Source organism: Lepidochelys olivacea, assembly GCF_965140295.1.
Source record: "Lepidochelys olivacea isolate rLepOli2 genome assembly, chromosome: 11".
NCBI lineage: Eukaryota > Metazoa > Chordata > Testudines > Cheloniidae > Lepidochelys > Lepidochelys olivacea.
In genome coordinates this window covers 71,705,584-71,729,471 of record NC_140421.1, presented here as the reverse complement: position 1 = coordinate 71,729,471, position 23,888 = coordinate 71,705,584, and the positions used below count along the sequence as shown (strand labels likewise).

The 23,888-nt window shown below is 42.4% G+C and overlaps 1 protein-coding gene across 4 annotated transcripts in view; it reads left to right on the top strand.

Moving 5' to 3' along the window:
• The window catches only part of AGAP1 (ArfGAP with GTPase domain, ankyrin repeat and PH domain 1), a 680,164-nt gene that overhangs the window by 132,038 nt on the left and 524,238 nt on the right, over positions 1–23,888 (top strand). Inside the window, exon 1 of one of the 4 annotated variants that reach the window (XM_084644148.1) lies at positions 19,336–21,176. The exons of 2 other annotated variants lie outside the window; for them this stretch is intronic. In XM_084644148.1, the coding sequence (XP_084500274.1) occupies positions 20,054–21,176 (1,123 nt within the window). In that variant the 5' untranslated portion in view covers positions 19,336–20,053. Of the gene's footprint in view, positions 1–19,335; positions 21,177–23,888 lie in introns of those variants that run through there. One more of the 4 variants, XM_084644149.1, reaches the window with a different exon arrangement.

Sequence of the window (23,888 nt, the reverse complement as noted above, 5' to 3'; positions counted from 1 at the left end):
TGATTTCCCTTTGCAGAAACTATGTTGACTTCTGCCCAAAGATTTATGTTCTTCTATGTGTCTGACAATTTTATTCTTTCTTATTGTTTCAACTAATTTGCCTGGTACTGACATTAGACTTACCGGTCTGTAATTGCCGGGATCACTTCTAGAGCCCTTTTTAAATATTGGCGTTACATTAGCTATCTTCCAGTCATTGGGTACAGAAGCTGATTTAAAGGACAGGTTACAAACCATAGTTAATAGTTCTGCAATTTCACATTTGAGTTCTTTCAGAACTCTTGGGCGAATGCCATCTGGTCCCGGTGACTTGTTACTGTTTATCAATTAATTCCAAAACCACCTCTAGTAACACTTCGATCTGTGACAATTCCTCAGGTTTGTCACCTACAAAAGACGGTTCAGGTTTGGGAATCTCCCTAACACCCTCAGCCATGAAGACTGAAGCAAATAATTCATTTAGTTTTTCCACAATGACTTTATCGTCTTCAAGTGCTCCTTTGGTATCTCAATCGTCCAGGGGCCCCGCTGGTGGTTTAGCAGGCTTCCTGCTTCTGATGTACTCAAAGGTTTTATTACCTTTTGAGTTTTTGGCTAGCTGTTCTTCAAACTCCTTTTTGGCTTTTCTTACTACGTTTTTACACTGAATTTGGCAGTGTTTATGCTCCTTTCTATTTACCTCACTAGGATTTGACTTCCACTTTTTAAAAGATGCCTTTTTATCTCTCACTGTTTCTTTTACATGGCTGTTAAGCCACGGTAGCTTTTTTTGTTACCTTCCGGGGTAACAAAATCCAACAAATGGTTGACCCTCTTCATTGTCTTCAGCCCTGTCTCTGGGTCTGTTTAAATTCCAGCCCCTTTCTCAGGCCTTTTTAATGCTTTTAGCCCCTTCTTGCGGCTTAGGCCACTTCACCAGTGGCCAGCGGGGTGGGGGCTGCCTGCCCACTACTCTAGGTCACAAACCCAGGGACCCTATAAATAGCAGCCATGTGCTGCTTTCTATAATTGCTGCTGCATTTCCTGGGATGCTTCCTCCTCTGTCCCATCACCTTCTTGGAGTCTCTCTTCCTTGTTTGAGCAGGATATTTCCCAGGCCTCCTTGCCTGATGAGTTTATCTGTTTCTACCCTGACTTCTCAGGATCTTCTCTTAGCTCTCTTTGTCTGGAGAGCTTGTAAGGGGGTCTGCTCCCTTTTTAACCAGGATTCTTTCTCCTAGGCCTCTGTGTCGGTGAAGTATCCCAGCCCTCTCTCTGCTTGAGTAGGGTTTCTCCTCAGTCTCTTTCCCTGTGGAGTTGCCACCGCCTTTCAGTCCTCCTTCACTCTTCTGATTCCAGCCAATAACTGAACAGCTCAGGCCCAGTAGCTCCTTTTAACTGAGCCTGCTGCATCTGGGTTGGTTGCTTCCCTGTGGTCTTTCTGGGCAGGTCTGGAGGACCCACCTTCACTGCTCCTTTTTGTGGGTAGGGTGTGATAGGACCATAAGGCCTCCAGCAGGGGGTCTCAAAGGGCCCCAGTATATCCCATCACATGCCTATATATAGAATTGTTGGGGATACATGAATAGTCCAATAGCGTTTTAAAAAATTTACAAGACTAAAATCTTTATAAAATAGATAGTGTAGTAGAAAAGCACATAATGGTGCCCACATGGGCTGATAGGCATAACTTGTTTGTGGCTTCACAACTTGTGATTAATGTGAATGTGGGTTAGAACCTTTATACACATGATTATGGACTTAACATTTGCTACAAAAATATATACATGTAATGGGGTCAGTTTGTTTTGGTTTTAGGAAGAGCAAATGGCTGAAAAATTGTAGTTTCCTGTCACCCAGGGGAACCCCCAGCTAATATCTGACAGTCTTACAGTAGCCCACACAGCTTATATTCCTTGTGAGCTCATACGCTCAGAAGGGACTGGATGGATGTGGCCACATTGCTACTATATTATGGTGCTGGGTGGCCATAGCTGGCTAACATGCTTCAGAGCCAGTGTAAATCCAAGCGTCAGAATGAGAGAGTTGTAGCTGGCTCTTCTGTGTACTGCCTTGGCTGTGTTCAATGTGTTAGCTGACCCATGATATATAAACTGTACATACTGAGTATCATACCCTGAGGGGAATTTTCAAAAGCCCTGTGTTGGCCTAATTCTGCTCCAACAGTGTAACACTCGTGTTTATTTCAGTGAGAGTAGAATTAGTGAAAGCTCAGAGCGTATGAAAAAGGTCACCTACTATATACACCTATTAAGCCTACACAGTTTGTGCACATGTATAGATGTATAATCCACATGCTTTTTTACAGCAGCATATTATTTGTTTAAGCCCAAAGAAAAGGTGGGCAGCAGTGGGGAAGAATACCTGCTGGAATCTTCTTTCTGCACGTGTGAGACTATGTGTACGTGGTAAAGGAAGGATTAGAAACCGTGTAACTGATGTAGCTGTTACAACGCAGGTTTCTGTTACATTAATATGTATAGTATAAAAGCAATACAAGGGGAAGGAAAGTTTAGATTGGAAGAATTACACTGATACTGAATGGTTTGGTCTACAACACTTTCAAGTTTCAAGTACTGCTTAAAATGCTTTGTTTGCTTGCTAATATTAACTGGAAATATAAAAATACCTCATTTAGTATAGAAATCACTATGGTTGACTAATAACTATTAAAACTTAAAAAGCCAGATTTCCAAACATGTTTGGCAACCAACAGCTCGTTTTAAAAAAATAAATAAATAAATAAAAAGGGAAGCTGATCTGTTGTGAAAATCTGATCTCAATTAAGGGTTGAACACTCATAAAGCTTGGCCTCAAAGTCAGGGTTTAAATAGAATCATAGAATATCAGGGTTGGAAGGGACCTCAGGAGGTCATCTAGTCCAACCCCCTGCTCAAAGCAGGACCAATCCCCAATTAAATCATCCCAGCCAGGGCTTTGTCAAGCCTGACCTTAAAAACCTCTAAGGAAGGAGATTCTACCACCTCCCTAGGTAACACATTCCAGTGTTTCACCACCCTCCTAGTGAAAAAGTTTTTCCTAATATCCAACCTAAACCTCCCCCACTGCAACTTGAGACCATTACTCCTTGTCCTGTCCTCTTCCACCGCTGAGAATAGTCTAGAACCATCCTCTCTGGAACCACCTCTCAGGTAGTTGAAAGCAGCTATCAAATCCCCCCTCATTCTTCTCTTCTGTAGGCTAAACAATCCCAGTTCCCTCAGCCTCTCCTCATAAGTCATGTTTTCCAGACCCCTAATCATTTTTGTTGCCCTTCGCTGGACTCTCTCTAATTTGTCCACATCCTTCTTGTAGTGTGGGGCCCAAAACTGGACACAGTACTCCAGATGAGGCCTCACCAATGTCGAATAGAGGGGGACGATCACGCCCCTCGATCTGTTCGCTATGCCCCTACTTATACATCCCAAAATGCCATTGGCCTTCTTGGCAAAAAGGGCACACTGCTGGCTCATATCCAGCTTCTCGTCCACTGTCACCCCTAGGTCCTTTTCCGCAGAACTGCTGCCTAGCCATTTGGTCCCTAGTCTGTAGCTGTGCATTGGGTTCTTCCGTCCTAAGTGCAGGACCCTGCACTTATCCTTATTGAACCTCATCAGATTTCTTTTGGCCCAATCCTCCAATTTGTCTAGGTCCCTCTGTATCCTATCGCTGCCCTCCAGCTTATCTACCACTCCTCCCAGTTTGGTATCATCCGCAAATTTGCTGAGAGTGCAATCCACACCATCCTCCAGATCATTTATGACGATATTGAACAAAACCGGCCCCAGGACCGACCCCTGGGGCACTCCACTTGACACCGGCTGCCAACTAGACATGGAGCCATTGATCACTACCCGTTGAGCCCGACAATCTAGCCAGCTTTCTACCCACCTTATAGTGCATTCATCCAGCCCATACTTCTTTAACTTGCTGACAAGAATACTGTGGGAGACCATGTCAAAAGCTTTGCTAAAGTCAAGAAACAATACATCCACTGCTTTCCCTTCATCCACAGAACCAGTAATCTCATCATAGAAGGTGATTAGATTAGTCAGGCATGACCTTCCCTTGGTGAATCCATGCTGGCTGTTCCTGATCACTTTCCTCTCATGTAAGTGCTTCAGGATTGATTCTTTGAGGACCTGCTCCATGATTTTTCTGGGGACTGAGGTGAGGCTGACTGGCCTGTAGTTCCCAGGATCCTCCTTCTTCCCTTCTTTAAAGATTGGCACTAATTAGCCTTTTTACATTACATTTTTACATTACATTACATTTACAAATACATTGCCCTAAGTTGACTTGACATAATCTTTCTTGAAGACCAAACCATGATACTCTCCTTTGTGCACTTTAGCTCACTAGCAGTACATATGTTGTCCTGATAACTTGATTACATACACTTGGGAGGTATCTGCAAAGCTACTTCATTATTCACCTTCAAATCCCTCCTCAGTATTCTCTTTTGCCAGGATGCTTACCAAAAAATTGACAATGACTTGACAGTGGTCAGGCTGCTGGTTGTGTGCTGAGACATATCATACTAACCAGTATTGGCTCATTGTTTTATTATACTCCCCTGTCTGTCCATTTCTCTCATACTTGTTCCTGCAGGCAGGGACCATCTTTTTGTTCTGTTTGTACACACCTAGCACAACAAGGACCTGGTCCGTGCCTAGGGTTCCTAGGTGCCACACTAATCTAAATATGCATATTATAAATACAGTTGAGATCTTTCTCTCAAGTACATATCCATATTGAGTACATGGTGGTGTGGTGTGGCATAAGAGGTATTACTGGTATGAGCTTGATAGAAAATTACTTACGTATCACTGCCACTTCCGTTCTACGAAGGTCAGCCCAAATGAGTACTGGTAGAATTTTATCATTACACATTATTCTGTAAACTCCACAAGTCATAGTCCATTTTAGCAAAGTGTTCGTTTTCCAGAACTTATCGGGACTGATTTTTTTTATCCCACCTGTAAAGCCAGATGACTCAGTTGCCATGATTACAACTACTCAGAACAAAGAAGGAGAAATGAAAGTAACTTCGCTGCACACCATTTGTGCAGGATTTTGCAGGGGTAGAAGGTCAATATTTCAGGAACCTGAGTGCCTTCCCCTCCTAAAGATAAAGCTTCCATTTCTAGATATGTAGGTTTATGAGCTACTAGACTTGAAACTTGTCACTGGTGCAGCATTGAATACTCTTCTGTATTGTTGTGCAGATGCAGTTTTGTGGAGAATATTTCATATTGGAAGGGAAGGAAGGGGCCATTTCTGTTTGAGTTCTTAAATGTACATTTGGAATGTTTGCAATAGCCTCTGGACAAAGACTAATACTAGTGAGGAAGGAGCTCTGCTTTTATACTGCTCAGCTCCCAGTTAGGGGCCAATCCCTTGTTACACCACTGCTGAGTTCAGATTCTCAAAAGTGTGGGGGCCAAGGCCCCCTGTTTAAAAATGGAAGCAATGGCTATTTAGTCCCCATCTTCAGTGCCCATGATCAGAATCTATTGTTGTAATGCATTGAAAGGCATGTTTTTGTGTGTTTAGTACAAAGTCATAGTAGGCTTAGCACAGCAGATGTGATTTTTGAAAATAATAGAAAATTATTTCTGCTGGAATGTGATTCATTGCTGGGACCTTATCTGGTAAGTAGAGATGAATTCTTTCTAAAATTCTAACTTAAATGTTTTGTAAGCAGCTTTTCTCTTGATTAGTGTTCAGTTTGGGAGTGTGGATGAGTTTTGTTTACTAGTAAACATTACTATTGTATAAATCTATACACATTTATCTATAACACTCCTGGGGGAATTCTCCATTACTGCGCATGTGCAGAGTTTATGTACCCTGCAGAAAATAGATTCTGTTGGACAAGCACTGCAATTAAACCTTTTGCACACCAAGGACTTCTGAGGCCCCAGAACAGAGGGCAGCCAGCTCATGGGCTGGAACAGTCAGCTGCAGATAGGGAGGGACAGTGGCTCTGTTCTTCATGGTGCTCTGCCCATGGGGCCAGGTAAGGAGGCATAGAATACGGTGGGGGATGGAAAGAGCAGGACACATGGAGCCGCTGAGGGGTCTCAGACTAGGATTCAGAAGGACTATTTGAGGGCACACTGTGGCAGGGGCACAAGAGCTAGCTGGGTGACAGCATTGAGCCAGAGGCTGAATGGGAGTGGAGGTGCAGGACCACATAGGAACATGTGTGTGGCTGAGTAGGGGTTCAGGGCCACATGACATCGGGGCTGAAGCACCCACAGGGAAAAATCAGTGGGTGCTCTGCACCCACCGGCAGCCAAGCTCCCTGTCCCACCCCTCCGAATCTGCTTCCTCCCTGAGCGCACTGCGTCTCCGCTCCCCCCTACCTCCTCCCCAGTGCTTGTTGCTGTCAAACAGCTGTAGCAAGCACTGGGGAGGAGCAGAAATGTGGCATGCTCAGGGAGGAGGGGCCGGGGTCGGGATTTGGGGAAGGAGTTGAATGGGGCAGGGAGGGGGCAGAGTTGGGGTGGGGATTTTGGGGAAAGGGTTGGAATGGGGCAGGAGGGGGCGGGACAGGGGTGGAGTCAGGGTGGGGGCTGGGGTTGGCGGGGGTCGAGCACCCACTGGCACAAGAAGAATTCAGCACCTCTACCACATGGGGGTGGGGGGAGAAGGTGCAGGGACACATGGGGACAGGGGCAGAAGTGCCTGACTTAATGTGTGAGGCTAGGAGTCAGCCAGCGTCTGCAAGGGAGAGGCTCTCTAACACCTTCCCGCCTCCAACCCCACCCCCCCATTCTATACTATTTCCACCTATTCTCAATAACCCTCCAGGCTCCTTCCCAGCAATTATTTCCCTATCCTTCAGCTTCTCCATTACCCCTGACTCCCACAAACTTTTGCACTGCTTCTGGGGGATGCAGGAAATATGTTCTTCTTTGTAGTTTAGATGAATTATTACTCAAAGTTTTGTATTAATATGCCTAGTAAGGAATCCTTTTGTCAAAAATTTTTTCCTGAATCTCTTTTGTTGTCTATATTGTTCCAGACATACTTGCTGACAGGTATTTTAAAATAAATTACCAAAATAATTGAAACTGGCATGATTATATTGTTGTTTTGACAAATAAAATATATGTAGAATTTTTGCAGAATTTTTAAATATTGTGTGCAGAATTTTTAATTTTTTTGTGCAGAAGTCCCCCAGGAGTACTATAAGAGCTTATATGTACATTCTTCATTGTTTCTCATTGCATGCATATTAGTGTGTACAAAACATATCAATTCAAATATTTGCAAAGCATAACATAATTCTACTTAATAGTTCTGAAGTGAATTACTTGATATTAAATTTAGTTGAAAATGTACGTTTCATCAAAGGTTTTTTCATTTGTGCTCACATCTAGAGAAGTAACATGGAGTAACTCAGCCAGAGGTTATGGGTCTTTTATGGGAGTGGGTGGGCAAGGTTTTGTGGCATGCAGTATGCAGGAGGTTGGACTAGATTATCATGATGGTTCCTTTTGGCCTTAAAATCTGAGTCTGAGTAACCCTTCCCAACTATTAATTTGTAGACTGACTATCTCGTGTTTTCTTCATTGTGTAGACTGCCTCACTTGAACTAACAGCAGTAATGTACAAAATGGGGAAAACTAATCTCTAGTGACTTCAAAAGTGTCTTGAAAATTCAGTATCCAAAAGATGTAGGGAGGTGACATGGAGTATGGTAAATTTAAACATTGTAAGAGTTAATTAGGTGGCAGATAAACTTTAATTTTTTTTTCCTTTTTTATAAAAAAATCTACCAAATAGCATTATGCGGCCAGCTGGTTGGATAAGATTCTGAGGCCACCGCAAGAGTACGTATAGCCAGTACTCTCTATTGTTTCACGTGTTAATTCTTTTTCAACATCCTTACTGTTGATTGGATTATTCTGTCAGTGAACTTTTTTATGTTAGATACATAGAATTTGTTTTGTGATTAAAACCTTTGTTTAAAAATCTGAATAAAACAGTTTATGCACTTTAAAAAAATTCTTTCTACGTGTGTTATTTTACTTTGATAGGCTGATGCTTTATGCTGCTTCACAAGTCTTCTGACATCAAAGATGATAGGCTTCCTTTAAAAAATTCATCACAGTCTGAAAGAGTCTCACACAGAGCTCCTCCTTTTGGTTAAGATTAACTGTCTAGTGAGAAGACAACCTTAAGGTTAGCTTGTTATTTCAGTATCGACCTGATTGCAGTCAGGATGTTGTAGGCTGATGAGGAGGAATAGAAAGAGGAATAGGCAAAATGTGTTAATCATGCTGGCTGGAGGAGCTTGAGGACAAAAATCAAAAGGACGCTGCTGCAGAAGAACATTTAAGATTTTCTCCTTTTTCCTTGTAAAGAAACTATTCTTGGTTCCATTAAAAAAAAAATTAGATGGTATGTCTTGCTCAGCCATCAAAATATAAAATGTAACAATATAAGTCCATTACTTTTCAAACACCTTCATAACTCTCCCCCTTAGTAGAGTATAAGGGGGTAGCCGTGTTAGTCTGTATCCACAAAAACAACAAGGAGTGTGGTGGCACCTTAAAGACTAACAGATTTATTTGAGCATAAGCTTTCGTGGGTAAAAACCTCACTTCTTCAGAACCCTTAGTAGAGGTTGTTTAAAGAGAACTTGCAGTCAAATACCTACCTTGCACCTACATTGTATTAAGCTGCCATAATTGTTTGTTTCCTTATAACCATTGTCATAACTGGTTGTGGCCTATTAAACATGAGAATGAATGGAAAAAAGAGGAAATGGAATATGTGAGCATTAGCTATAGTAAGGGAATGAGCCTTGGTAACAAGCATGACCTAAATGGGAGTGAAAAAAGCATAAAAATCCACACTTTGAAATTAAAAGGAAAAAAATTAAACTCTTACTATACCGTATAGTTTAATAGCCATTATAATTACATATACTGTACTATTAGAGAGGACAACCATTGTTTGACATTCAAAAGCACTTGTATCTTGAAAAGGAAACACTAGCATTGTTTTCTTAGATCTGTATTACATTAAATGATGCCTTCTCAGCTAAGAGCTTTGGATAAAAATAAAGGTTTAGGATGCCTTGCTAAGATTTTTTTTATCTTTCATAAATGAAATTGTAATGAAGTTAGCATATTTATCAGTTCTTATTTTCATCAGGCATTTTTTCTCTTCCTGGTTTTAGGTTTATAAAGGGACTAACATAGTTAATTTTCTAAATGTAAATGTGATGGCCTAGGACCTTCCTACCTGAGGCATTGCCTCTGCCTATGTAATCAGTAGAAGCATGTTCACTACAGCCTCCTCATTTAGACAGAAGAGGTGGTTTGCTGACAGGCCATTTTGCATAAGGGACCTTAACTTCTGCATTCATTCCTCCCTTGATATGAAAAGCCCAAATTAGTTGAGGTATGCGGCAAAGGCCATTTTGTTTTCCAAAGCATTTAAGGAGAGTGAGGATGGGGAGAATTGAACTTTTTAATACAGAAAATAGGAAATAACTCATGAGGTGACTTGGCAAATGTTGGTTTTTCATTGGTAGCCACTTGAATTTGTTTGGGGTTACTTAATTTAATCTCTTGCAGACAAAAGAATTGCCTACGGTGAATTGAGGCCTTACTTAGTGGACGATTGCATAGTTGTACAAGAGCTCAGACTAGTGACTTAATGCAAAACCCTGTGGCCTGAGGCAGAGCTTAGGTTTAGATTCTGGATTGCTGTTAACCTCCAGCACAATATTATTCTTATCCAGATGCCTTCTCTTATTCCTTCATTGCACATTGATTTGTAGTGACAAACAGTGGACGTAAAGCAGTCTGTCTTTATCTCTAGATAAGAAAAGAGAGTGAAATATCTCGGTTTTATTGAACTGAACTGTTCTGGTGACCTAATTTCCCTTTATTCCACAAAGAAAGTTTGCTCCAAGAGGCAACTACCTGGAGTGATACTTTGCCTCTAGAGTTTAACCTACAAGGATATTAACTGTACCACGTTATACACAACATTAAGGCTGTGACATGTGCTAACAAAATCAAGGAATTTCATTGTAGAGCCTTAAAATGGTTGGATATCTTCTGGCACTAAAGCAAAACGGAGGAATGTAAAGAAAGTTACACTCAAAGAGTTCAACTCACTGCCTAAAAAACTGTATCCATCTAAAATGAGGACTCATGACAATGCAACAGAACCATAATTATGTAGGATAAGCTAAATGATGTATAGTTTTTGTAACTTTTCAAATGCCAAGAAGGGAAGAATGGAACATCCCATGGCTTTCAACATGTATATAATGGAGAGTAGCGATAGGCAGTTTCTACAATGATTAACATTATAAGAGTATTGAATTTTTAAAATAGTTTAAAAAACCCATAATCATGACAAAAAGCTATATCCGAAGTGCTATCTTTTTAAACTGTGTGTTTGCTTAAGAAGGGAGTTTCATCTTGATATAACTTCATTAAAGATGAGCATTAGAAATATTACTTGATATATTTAACTTTTAGAGTGGTAGCCATGTTAGTCTGTATCAGCAAAAACAATGAGGAGTCCTTGTGGCACCTTTGAGACTAACGAATGTATTTGGACATAAGCTTTCGTGGGCTAAAACGCACTTCATCAGATGCATGGAGTGAAAAATACAGAATATATAGTATAGCATGTGAAAAGATGAGTTGCCTTACCAAGGGGGGGGAGGGGGAGTCAGGGCTAATGAGCCAATTCAGTTAAGGTGGAAGTGGACTGTTTTCAACAGTTGACAAGAAGGGGTGAATACCAAGGGAGGGAAAATTACTTTTGTCGTACTAACAAGGCCAATGTAATCAAGGTGGATGTCGCCCAATTCCAACAGTTGACAAGAAGGTGTGAGTATCAGCAGAGGGAAAATTACTTTTTGTAGTGACTCATCCACTCCCAGTCTTTATTTAGGCCTAATTTGATGGTGTCCAGTTTGCAAATTAATTTCAGTTCTGCAGTTTCTTGTTGGAGTCTGTTTTTGAAGCTTTTTTGTTGAAGAATGGCCACTTTTAAGTCTATTATTGAGTGTCCAGGGAGATTGAAGTGTTCTCCTAATGGTTTTTGAATGTTACAATTCTTTGTCTGAATTGTGTCCATTTCTTCTTTTGCGTAGAGACTGTCCGGTTTGGCCAATGTTTATGGCAGAGGGGCATTACTGGCACATGATGCTTTATATTACATTGATAGATGTGCAGGTGAACAAGCCCCGATGGTGTGGCTGATGTGGTTAGGACCTATGATGATGTCCCTTGAATAGATGTGCGGGCAGAGTTGGCAACAGGCTTTGTTGCAGGGATTGGTTCCTGGGTTAATGTTTTTGTTGTGTGGTGTATAGTTGCTGCTGGTGAGTATTTGCTTCAGGTTGGGGGACTGTCTGTAAATGAGGGCTGGCCTGTCTCCCAAGGTCTGTGAGAGTGAGGGATCGTCCTTCAGGATAGGTTGTAGATCCTTGATGTGCTGGAAAAGTTTTAGTTGGGAGCTGTAGGTGACTAGTGGCGTTCTGTTACTTTTTGTTGGGCCTGTCCTGTAGTAGGTGACTTCTGGGTACCCTTCTGGCTCTGTCAACTTTTAATTACTCGTTAGCCATAATCGTGGGTATTTAAAAGATCATCAAAAGGAATGTCATGAATGACCATCATGTCATAAAATATACTTGTCTTTGACAGTTGCCCTCCTATGCATTTGTCTGGTTCAGTTTCAGTGCTGATAGCTTTCAGAAAAGAATTAGAAGAAAGATTTCTATTGAATAATAGATATGCAGTTGCCCTTCATCATATAGTTGCTGAACCAACAAGAGGTGATGGCATTTTAGATTTGGTATTCATGAGTAGGGAGGACCTCATAGAACTGGTTGTAGAGGACAACCTTGGTTTGAGTAATCAAGAGCTAATTCAGTTTAAACTAAATGGAAAGATAAATAAAAATAGATTTGCAACTCCGTTTTTTATTTCAAAAGAGCTAACTTTTTAAAAAAATAAGGGAATTAGGGAAGTGGACTGGACTGAAGAACTCAAAAATCTGAATGTGGAGGAGGCATGGAATTTTGTCAAAGTTGTGGAAACTATTTGAAGTCTGCATCCCGGGGAGGGGGAGAAAATTTGTAGGGAAGGGTGCAGACCAGGCTGGATGAATAACCATCTCAAACAGGTGATTAAGAGAAAGCAGAAAACCTACAAGGAATGGAAAGTGTGTTGGATCATCAAGGAAAGCTACCTCTTGGAGGTCAGAAAGTGTAGAGATAAAGTGAGACCTACCCAAAGCCAAGAGGAGTTGGACCTTGCAAAAGGAATTAAAACCAATACTAAAATGTTCTATAGCTAAATAAAGTGTAAAAAAAAACAAACAAACAAAAAAAAAACAAGGAAAGAATTGGGACTGCTAAATGCTGAGGATGGGGTGGAGATTAAAGATAATCTGTGCATGGCCTAACACCTAAACAAATACTTTGCTTCAGCTTTTAATAAGGTTATGAAGAGCTTAAGGATATTGGCAGAGTGGCTAATGGAAACGAGGATATGGAGGTAGAAATTACCATGTTAGAGGTGGAAGTCAAATTCAAACAGTTTAATGGGACTAAATCGGGGGGCCTGGATAATCTCCAGTGTGTGCCTTGCACGTGGAAAAGAATGTGAACCAGTCACTCCTTGATCTGCACAAGCTGGCAACTGACAAGAATGACCCTCATTTGTGTGACTTCATTGAAAATATTAAAGGAATTGGCACATAAAATTGTAAACCCAATAGCAAGGATTTTTAATAAATCTATAAACTCTGGGATCGTACCCTATGACTGGAGAATTGCTAATATGGTACCTGTTTTTAAGAAAACCTAATCTGGGATACTACAGGCGTATTAGTTTGACCTGAATTGTATGCAAGGTCTTGGAATAAATTTTGAAAGAGAAATTACTTAAGGACATAGACGTTAACAGTCACTGGGATAAAACACAATATCGTTTTGTGAAAGATTGTGCCAGACCAATCTGATCTTCTCTGAGAAGATAACAGATTTTTTTAGACAAAGGAAATGCAGTAGATGACTTACTGAAATCCAGGTAGATTACATGTGATACAGTTCCACAGGGGAAATTTTTAGTTAAATTGGAGAAGATGGGAATTAATATGAGAATTGAAAGGTGGATAAGGAACTGGTTGAAGGGAAGACTACAATGGGTCATACTGAAAGGTGAACTGTCAGGCTGGAGGGAAGATACTAGTGGAGTTCCTCATGGATGGGTCTTGGGACCAATCTTATTTAACGTTTTCATTACTGACATTGGCTCAAAAAGTGGGAGTTTGCTAATAAAATTTGTGGATGACCCAAAGTTGGGAGGTATTGCAAATACGGAGGAGGGCTGGAATATCACACAAGAAGATCTGGATGACCTTGTAAACTGAAATAAAAGCAATGGGATGAAATTTAATAGTGCAAAGTTCAAGGTCATGCATTTAGGGACTAACAAGAATTTTTGCTATAAGATGGGGACTTATCAGTTGGAAGTAACAGAGGAAATGGAAGACCTGTGTGTTTTGGTTGATCAGAGGATGACCATGAGCCACCCATATGATGTGACCGTGGGAAAAAAGGTAATGTAGTTCTATGGTACATCAGGGGAGGTATTTCCAGTAGAGAGAGGGAAGTGTTAGTACCATTATACAAGGCTCTGGTGAGACCTCATCTGGAATACTGTGTGCAATTATGGTCTCCCATCTTTAAGAAAGATTAATTTGAATGGGAACGGGGCAGAGAAGGAATACTAGGATGATCTGAGGAACGGAAAACCCACTTTATCAGAGGAGACTCAAAGAGTTTGGCTTGTTTAGATTACCAAAAGATGGTGGAGAGGAGATATGATTGCTCTCTACAAATACATCAGAGGGATAAATGCCAAGAAGGGAGAGGAGTTATTTAAGTTAAGCTCCAGTGTGGACACAAGAACAAATGGATATAAACTGGACGTCAAGTTTAAACTTGAAGTTAACCATCAGAGGAGTGAAGGTCTGGAACAGTCTTCCAAGAGAAGCAGTGGGGGCAAAAAACCCTAACTGCCTTCAAGACTGAGTTTAAGTTTATGGAGGAGATGGGATAAGACTGCCTACAATGGCCTGTAGCCAATCTGCAACTGCCAGCAGCAAATATCTCAAAATGGCAGGTGATGGGATACTAGATGGGGAGGGCTCTGACTTACTGCAGAGAATTCTTTCCCAGGTGTCTGGCTAGTAGGTCTTGCCCACGTGCTCGGGGTCTGATTGCCATATTTGAGGTCGGGAAGTAATTTTTCCATGTGTCAGATTGGCAAAGACCCTGGGAGTTTTTCACCTTACTCTGCAGCATGAGACACAGGTCAAGTGCAGGTTTAAATTAGTGTGAATGGTGGATTCTCTGTAACTTGAAGTCTTTAAACCATGATTTGAGGACTTCAGTAACTCCGCAGGGGTTGAGAGTCTCTTACAGGAGTTGGGTTGGGGGAGGTTCTGAGGCCTGCAATGTGCAGGAGGTCAGATGAGATGATCATGATGGTCTCTTCTGACCTTAAAGTGTCTGAGTCTATGAATGCATGCTAGTGTGGAAATTAACTGCTACTAAAGTACAACTGCCTTTTTTCCTTGTGATTTTTCATTTGGCTTGAAATTCAGTGTGTTGTTTCCTTCTGTCACCTGTTTATCCCTAATAGGTTTGGTCATGCAACTGATACATTGTTGGGCATCTTGTTAGATCAGCTGGGCATTTCTAGTTGCAGATTTAACAGGACACAGAGATGTATTTGCCTTTGTATCTGAAAACAGCTTAAAGCCTGTTTTTTACAATGCTGTATTGGAGAAAGGGTGTGGCTTTTGCATTGTTACAGAAATGAATGACAAATCTTTAGAAGCAATCTGGATAACTGGCTTGTGTCTTACAACTGGGAATGTCAGAATGATTGCAGTCTGCCAGAGTGTTTTCTGGAAGAGGTGTTAAGACTTAACTCAAGTGGAGAGACAGATTCTCTGCTAGGAGCTTCATGTGTATGTAGGAGTCTGCCCAGAGTGGCCTTTCAGAATTAAAGCTTAAATGATCTACAATCAACCAGCAGCCAACTGGAAATATATGCGTTAACATTCGCTATATCCTTTCTGAGCTGTAACATGGAAAAATAGGTTTTCTGGCAACCTTTAAAAGAGTAAATTGTCTTAATTGTTATTAAGGGATAATTTTCTGAGCATTTTTAATCCTCCCCAGAGGCTCAAATGGAAGAGAGTAAAGGCCAAGTTAAAAATAATTTTAAAATATGAACCTCTGATAACCCGGGATGCTGAGGAAGTTAAAAATAGTTCTAGAAGCAGTTTGTATCTGTAGCAGGGGCTACTAACAATGGCCGGTACTTCGTGTTTTGATCATGTTGCTATTAATGTTAAATGTTCAAAAAGTAAAGTGTGCTAGAGGCTTATATTCAGCAGTGATTTAAAACTAAACTCGATTGTGTGCTTGGAGGTGGGAGACTGACGACACTGGCTAGAAGGAAAGCACATTTCGGAGAGGTGCACAGCAAACCTTCATATGGTTATGCTGATCCACCTGAGGCTGACCTGCTGTGTTCTAGTTCTAAGCCTCTCCTGTGCAGCATGGTTTGAGTGTGAAGTTAGAATTCAGGCAAGCGTAATGAGTTGTTACCTTAGTCTAATCTTATGGTAAAGTATCTTGGTTTGCGTAAGGCAAAAGACCTGCCAAAATACTTTGCAGTTAAAGCATCTTCAAAAAATAGTTGTTTAAACACATGCAGTATTGGAGTAATTGACAAGTAGCATAAAGGGATGTTTCATAAATTAATATATACTAAAAGCCAATTAATATCCGTCTATAATATAGCTAGCAGAATTGTTTGTATCATGACTAATTGTGTGCGTTAACATTTTAAGGTGTCATTTTGCAGTAAATGTTAGTACAGTAGCTGTTTGTCCTTGAAGAGAAGCTAAAGGAGACCTGTTGGATCACTGAGTCTGCACATCTTCAAGTATAAGATAAAGCTGGCTATCTTTGTTAGAACATGTATCCACGGTGATTTTTGGTAGAGTAGAGGGAGATCTGCGAGGAAGCCAGCAGACTTGGATTTGGATAGTTTAGTTCAATTCTTGGATATGCCACAGATTTCCTGTGTGACTTCAGACACCACAGTCTCTGCCACAGTTCCCCACCTGTGAAATAAGGATACATTTTCCTGCCCCACAGGGAGATAGATATTTAAGTATTTCTGTTGTGCTCTGATACTAAATTGATGAAGGTTGTAGAAGTACCTTGATGGACTGCCCTTGAACTTGGCCAGTAGGCCACAAGAAGTGATGGTTTTATTTATTAGATATACATATTTGACATATTTAACTTGTTTTATAGCATTACTTCATTTGAAGGAATTCCCTGGAGGGAAAATGACTCCTTTAGCAAACAGTATTTTCCTGTTTTTTCTTGCTTTTAGTATGGACAGGGCCTTTGACATCGTACTTTTTGGTTCAGTGACATTTATTTAGACTTCACTGTGTGGTATGCAGCAATTTTTTTTATAATTGTATGTATGTATGTATTGTAAAACTAAACGTAAAGTTTACAAAGTTGTATTCCTGCTATGGTAATCTTACAGTACTTTGTTAGGGTAAAATACCTATATATTCAAGAATGCTCCGGGGAAGTTGGTAATGATATGGGGTAAATCCTTTGTCAATTATGGAGGGGAGCAATGACTGCACATTTGAATGCCAGCAAACTTGGTTGCATTAAAAGAAGTCTTATTTCAGTTAAAGGATGGTAAAAAATGCATGACTAGTCAGTCTGAACAGCAGATGAGTCCATCTACCACTGGTGGTCTCTTTGAAAGGGATTGTGTTTGTTCTTTGCTGAATGGTATCTGAACTACTCTTTAATATATGTACTCTCATAAGTGATGTGGATTGTAACAACCCCCCAAGAATAACGTTTATTTGACTGAAATAGGATAAATTCTATTGTAACAAAATCCAAAACCTGTCTGCAGCTTTCCAAGTGTAATTAAATGTTTATGCTGCAGAGCTTTTCACATGTGCCATCCTTTCCATTGGGACCTACTATTTTTTTCTGGTGGGGAGAAGGAGTGGGACTTGTGAATAGATGCCGGCATATACAGTCAACAAGGGATGTAACTACTGTGTTTTATTTGAAAAGAATAGTGTGTTTAAAGAGAGGTTGAAAGAACACTTGTAGACTATTCATTTGTGCTTGAAAGTAGTTCCACTGAAGATTCAGTCATCTAAGACAGACAAAAATGGATTCTTCCACTCTGTAGTAAGAAACCTACTTGCATGGTACAGCACAGTGGAAATTGTGGCATGGATTATTTTTTTGGAAGAATTTGCAATAGCCAATGATGCTGAACACTAAAATGTCTGTTAGGTTGTGTGAAGTGGTGTTGTAGTTGTGTTGGTCCCTCCCAAGTTATTAGAGAGGCAAGATGGGTGAGGTAGTTTAAGCTGTGTAATCTTGGAAGCTTCTCTCACCAACAGAAGTTGGTTCAATAAAAGATATTGCCTTACTGACTTTGTCTCTTAGAGTTATGTTAATATTTGGTGACACTATATTACCTAGTGAAGGTATTGTGTGTGCTTTCACAAATACTGTATGATTCAGGACTACTTTAGCCCTGAAAAGCTAGAAATATTAGTCTGGAAATGTTAAATGTATAATGGCTTGCAGTATAGCGGAGTGAAATGATTAAATGTGCTGTAACTTGCACTTATAGTAAATGACCATTTAGGGGAGGAAGTGGCATTTTTAATATTCTGAAAAGCTTCATATAGATTTCAAAACTTTATCTTGCTATGGGAGTAGAGATGCAAACATCCACCCAGAAAAGATTGTAGAAATTGTGAATATTTGTTTTTTTTTAATCCGAGTGCATTGGTGTGACTGAAGTGTGCAAACTCTATCCTGGCAGCAAAATGAGCTGTAAAATACAGTGAATCATAATGTTACAAAAAGAAAGGTTAAATAGAAAGGCAAGGATGACCGATCTTAATTCACCCTATCATATGAAGTTATTTTAGAGGGTTCCAACTAGGATGACCAGATGTCCCGATTTTATAGGGAGAGTCCAGATATTTGGGGCTTTTTCTTACATAGGTGCCTATTACCTCCTGTCCTGATTTTTCACACTTGCTATCTGGACACCCTAGTTCCAACTAGTGAATGATCTGTTAGATGTGTTACAATGCATGGGGACATTAACAACACAAGTCATGGCTGTAATACAGAATCCCATTGTTTGAAGTTGCAGTAATTTTTTGCATGTAGGTGAGGCGGTTTGCCCAATACTAAGGTTATTGTAGCACTGAAATAGGTGCATCTGTTTTGATTTAGTTTTGAAGAAGGCACAATAGGGGCTATCATCTGCAAAACTTTGGTTTGCTTTCTTGGTTTTAATAAAATTTTCTTAGCTTCTCTAGTTTATGCCGTTTTCCCCCCAGATGTGTGTTGCTTGTGAAGGGTGCCAGATTTAACAGCACTGGAAAATGAATTCACTCTATGCACCAGATAGGCCATGAGTAGAACCACTGGAAGCTCTCCCACAGTTTTTGACCTGCCAATGAGTTTCAACCCTGACCTGGTGGCATCTACAGGGATGAGAATATAGCTCATTCTGGATATCCTTTCCATTTTTGGCTTCTTAGAGACTATCCTCAATGCCAGTTAGTGCCCTTGGTAGTTGACTGAGAGTATGTGACAAACTCAACTTATTTTACCCACCAATCAGCTGTCTTTGGTAATACACAGTCATTACCCACTGACAAGGACTGGTTTAGAAATGGAGACCAACAGGTGAAAAGCTGCATATGCCATGATAGGTTCCAGGTTTTTTTTTTTAAAATCCCTGAACATATTGATATCAACAAGTGGAGGAGGAATGACTGGAGGTGGTCTGAGATTTTGTAGGGCCATTAGATGAGTGACTTCACTTTGGAAGCAGTGATCTGGCTGGGGCAAGAGGTCCAATGAAGTGGATATTCACCCACAAAAGCTTATGCTCCAATACATCTGTTAGTCTATAAGGTGCCTCAGGACTCTTTGCTGCTTTTACAGATCCAGACTAGCAGGCTACCCCCCTAATGTTTTCTCTATCTCTTGTTTGGTTCTCCTTTCCACTTTTAAAAAAGAAGCCCTTGCTGCTGTGTAATGGGCGTGTTTGGGTCGAGCCTAATCATTCCCCAGAAGAGCAGTAATCCACTCCAGCATTTCAATCCTGCCGCTACTGCTTGAGGCTGAGCTCTCTCCGAACACCGTGCGGACTATCTCCTGTTCCTGATGCTGGGGGGACTCGGCGGTGCGCTGACTGCGGTTGGAGGGGATGTTTGTGTGGGGGTCGGGTTACTCTGGCCCTCCTGCAATTGGCGGCGGCGGGCGTTTTCATTTTAAACATCTCCCTCGCCTCAATTCGGGGCAGTTGATTGTAGGGATAATTCTGCGCAATTTTCCGTTCGGAGCGCGGAGGAGAGGGAAGATAAGCAGATTTATTCAGCAAAAAGGACACAATATGCCAACGTGCAATCCGCTGTAAACAATGAAATTTGCAGGCTGCTTCGGCTCCAACCCTATGAATACCAGACCCTGCTTCTCCTGAGCGATGCATTTCGGGATCTGCAGGAGGATGCATGCAGTTACTACATGGATTTTAAGCGGTGCTGCGAGTTATTTTAGGGGCGGCTGAGAGAGCTGGTTATTGCATAGATGGATGTCTTGGAGAGACCAGCCTAGCGGTGCCGAGAACCGGCGTGGAGCAGCTCCCTCCTGAGCCGGAGGGTCGGCGGGTAGGGTTGGTGATGTGAATCCCCTGCCTGCCTGCCTGCAAGCCCCTGCGCCCAGCAAAGTGACTTCGCTTTGGGGCCGCCCGAGCTCGGCTGGGGCGGGATTGGTTGGCGTCGCCGCGGTTTCTGTGGCTGTGCCGCGAAGGGAGCGCTCGTCGGGGCGGCCCCGGCATGGCTCGGCTGGCGGCGGCTGCCGCCTGACGGGAGGAGCGGGGCGGGAGCCATGTACCTCTTGGACAGCAGCGAGCCGCGCGCCGCCGCCGCCTCCCCCGAGAGGATGCAGCGGGGAACCCCCCAGCGGAAAACCGTCTACCGCATCTCGGTGACCATGGTGAAGAAGGAGCTGCTGGCAGCCGAGGGCAGCGGCCCCGGCCTGGAGCCGTCTCGACCCCGGCGGCGGGCGGGCGGCCAGTCGCCGGGCTCCGCCAGCCTGCCCCGGGCCGGGCTGTTGCTGGAGGAGGCCGAGGAGGAGGCCGAGGAGCAGCCGCCCAGTCCCTGCGGCTTCCGCACCTTCCGGACCCTGAGCACCGGGCAGCTGGAGCTGGGCCGGCTGCAGGTGGCCAGGCGCGCGGGGCGCCGCTCCCCCCCCGAGCTGCCCCGCAGGTGGCCGGGGCCGGCGGGGAGCGGGAGCGGGAGCAGCCCTCCCCCGGGGGGCGCTGTCGCGGGGCCGGGCTCGCGGGGGAGCCCGTGTGCGCTGGGAGCGGTCCCCGGGCCCGGCGGCGAGGGCCCCGGGGCGCCCCCGGAGCACGGGCTCGCAGCGCGGGGCGACCCCGCGGGCCGCCCGGCGGAGGCTGAACAGGGGCCGGGGGAGCCGGGCCGGCTGCGGCGGAGCTTCAGCTTCCGGCACTGGAGCGGCGGGGACCTGGCGCGGGCTCTCTGTCGGGACACGCGCCACAGCAGTTCGGGCTGCCTGGCCCCGCCGCCCGGGCCCGCGGCCGCCTCGCCGGCCGCCCGCGCCGAGCCGCCCGCGCCCGGCGCCGAGAAGCGCAACACGCTGGACGTGGGCGAGGTGCTGAGCAAGGCGGAGCCGCTCTCGGAGCTGGAGCGCTGGGAGCGCGGCAAAGGCAAGAACCGGACCCTGGATAACAGCGATCTGCAGCGGCTCTCCGAGCGCCTGGGCCGGGGCAGCCCCCCGAGCAGCGCCGCCTCCCACGAGCACAGGCTGCTTCGCTTCTTCAGCGGCATCTTCACCCGCAGGGGCGGCACCTCCACCCCCTTCGGCAGTCCCGGCGGCCGATCACCCAGGAGCAGCTTCTCCAGGCCCAGGGGCTACTTCAGCAGCCTCAGGAGAGCCACGGCGGATGTGCAGTCCAGCAGCGAGAGCATCAACGGCTCGCCCCACAAAGGTGCCCTTTCTTGTCTGTCGGGGAGCTTCGGGCGGGGGATGTTTGGGGATGAGACTCGCAGGGTGAATAATAGCACCCCTCTGAGGAGGAGACGTGCACTGGATCTCCTGCTGCTCCTCTTACCCTTATCGCCAGTTGCACTCATTCCTTTGCTCCAGTGTCTATTCAGCGCTGCCCGCCACCTTCTACTCAGGTGCAAGAGGTAACCGCTTATGATGAAGGCAGATTGCATAAGGAGTGAGGAAACACCTTCTTGTAGCTTTGTTCACTGCTAGGATAGTTGAATGTGACACAAGTGCAGCTTGTTCATTTATATAAGGGGGATAAAGAATGCCTGTGTTACTTTTTTATATAGGTTACTAGGTCACTCTGTGCTGTATTGTGGTTTAAAATCCTTTTGACCAGTTGGAGTATTAGAGAAACTGTGTTAAGTCTGTTCTAGAATACTTCCAGTATTGGTAAGTCTATTTTAAGGGTATGATCGTGAGGACAGGCAAAGTATCTGTGTTTGTCCATAGATGGTTGGTGAAGCTAAAAAGCCATGCAGATATCAGCAATGCAAAATATTCCTTTTACACATTCCATGTAAATTAGAGCTTGCAGTAGTTAAGTATTATAAACTTACTTAGAAAATAACAGGGAGAACTTCTGGGACTCATTGCTATTAATCTTTTTGGAATACAAAAGTAAACTACCTTTCAGATTAAGTTCATGGAAAGTAAGTAGAATAGTTGGGATAGATTCCCCACACTGACAGCAGTTTGTAAGGCCATCTTTTTAAATCTGGCCTGGAATAAATTGTCTACTCAAAAAGAGAAACATTAAATATCAACCTGAATTTAAATTATGCAGCATTCGTGTAAAAATCATATTTTTCTGGTTCTCAATAGTGCTATTTTCTGGAATTTTAATAGGTAATCATAAATTTTCTATTACATTAATTATATCAGCAACTAGACTAAAAATACACCAAAGAGATTAAGGAAAAAAGGTTATGGACATATAGTCTACAACTGAAGTACCTCCACTGTCAGAGGTTTTTTAGTATTTTTCTTTGCATGTGCAATAGAAAAATGTTTCCAGAGTATATACAGGTGTTCTTTTATTTTAAAGAAATAGTATTATAATTTTTCATCCATAGCAAAGTGTTGCAGATCCAGTGACCCAACAGTTCAGGTGCAAATAATGGCTGCATGCTTTAGGTTGTAGACATCATTATAGCAAAGTTGTAATGTATGCAAATAATAACTTCATGCATAAGAACACTCCATCAATAAAATATTAAATATGTCCATGTGGGATTGCAGCAAATGCTACCGTAACTTGTGGTCTGACCTCTAAAGTTTGAAGTAACCACAACAAAGATATTAATTTATTTCACACAGCTTTTGGTATTTGCTTCATGCCAAAATGCTTAGAATGTAACTTATATTGTTTTAACAGTACAGAGATATGTATGGAAAGTACAACATTCTTACATTGGGTGTAAATATGTAAAGAGGAAGGGACACTTTCATCCGTCTTATAAAGAGGTATGTGCACTATTGGTTAAGCAAAATTTCCAGTGAGTTTTTTTTCCAAATGCCAATACCATAAAGCTTGTCAGTGAAAATTTTAAAACTAATTGCAACCCTTAATGGGCTAATTCTTACCCTACTTAAAAAGTTTGTTTTACTGTATTATATATATGACAGGTTTCAGAGTAGCAGCCGTGTTAGTCTGTATTCGCAAAAAGAAAAGGAGTACTTGTGGCACCTTAGAGACTAACCAATTTATTTGAGCATGAGCTCAGGAAAGCTTATGCTCAAATAAATCGGTTAGTCTCTAAGGTGCCACAGGTACTCCTTTTCTTTTAGTATTATATATATGAAAATATAGTTAAATGTCATGCACTGCTTACTGTGTGAGTCCCATTTTTGTAGGTTGGAGTGTCTGTTTTCAGCTCAGTAGGGTGTGTGTGTGTTTTGTTTTTAAATTCAGAACAATCTTTATTTTGTTTTTCCTCCAACAGTAACTCCATCCTTCTCCTCAAGAAAGGTGTATTTGGTTTCAGTGCTGTTGTTTTTTTGTTGGTGGTTTATTCCATTTGTTGTTGCTACTACCAGCAAAGTACTTCTTTCCAAAAAACACATTTTGAATTTAGTCTTCAGTTTGGGCTGATGCTTCTTGGTATAATGCCAAGAAATTCAGATTTAACTAATTTTGTCCTTTACTCAGCCTCTTTGTTTTTGGGTGCTGCTAGGGCTTTGGAGCTGACATGTCAAATAAGTTCCAGTATATAAATAGACTGTGTCAAGATAAGAATGGAGTGGCAGTCCTTAACTCTGCAGACTTTTACTCCTGACAGTTCAACTTTGACCCTTAATGTAACCTTTACGTTTTGCTGCCTTCAGTTTTTAGTAAACACCAAATAATATTTTAATTCATCAAGGTGTTATGGAAATCTGAGGTTGAAGTACTGGTGAGCAACAAACATCACAAGGAGCAACATATGCAGGAAGGAATGTTTTCATCTCATTTTCTTTTTTGTAGAGAGGACTTAAGTTATTAAAGCAGCTTCAGTATCATCTAATTCAACTTTCTATGAATCTTACTTTGGAGGGTTGGTATTTCTAATTTTTGTAGACATACGTGATTTTTTTTTTTAGTTCATATATTTTATATGTTAAGACAAAATGCTGAACCAAAACAAGGCATGTATAATGAGTAAGA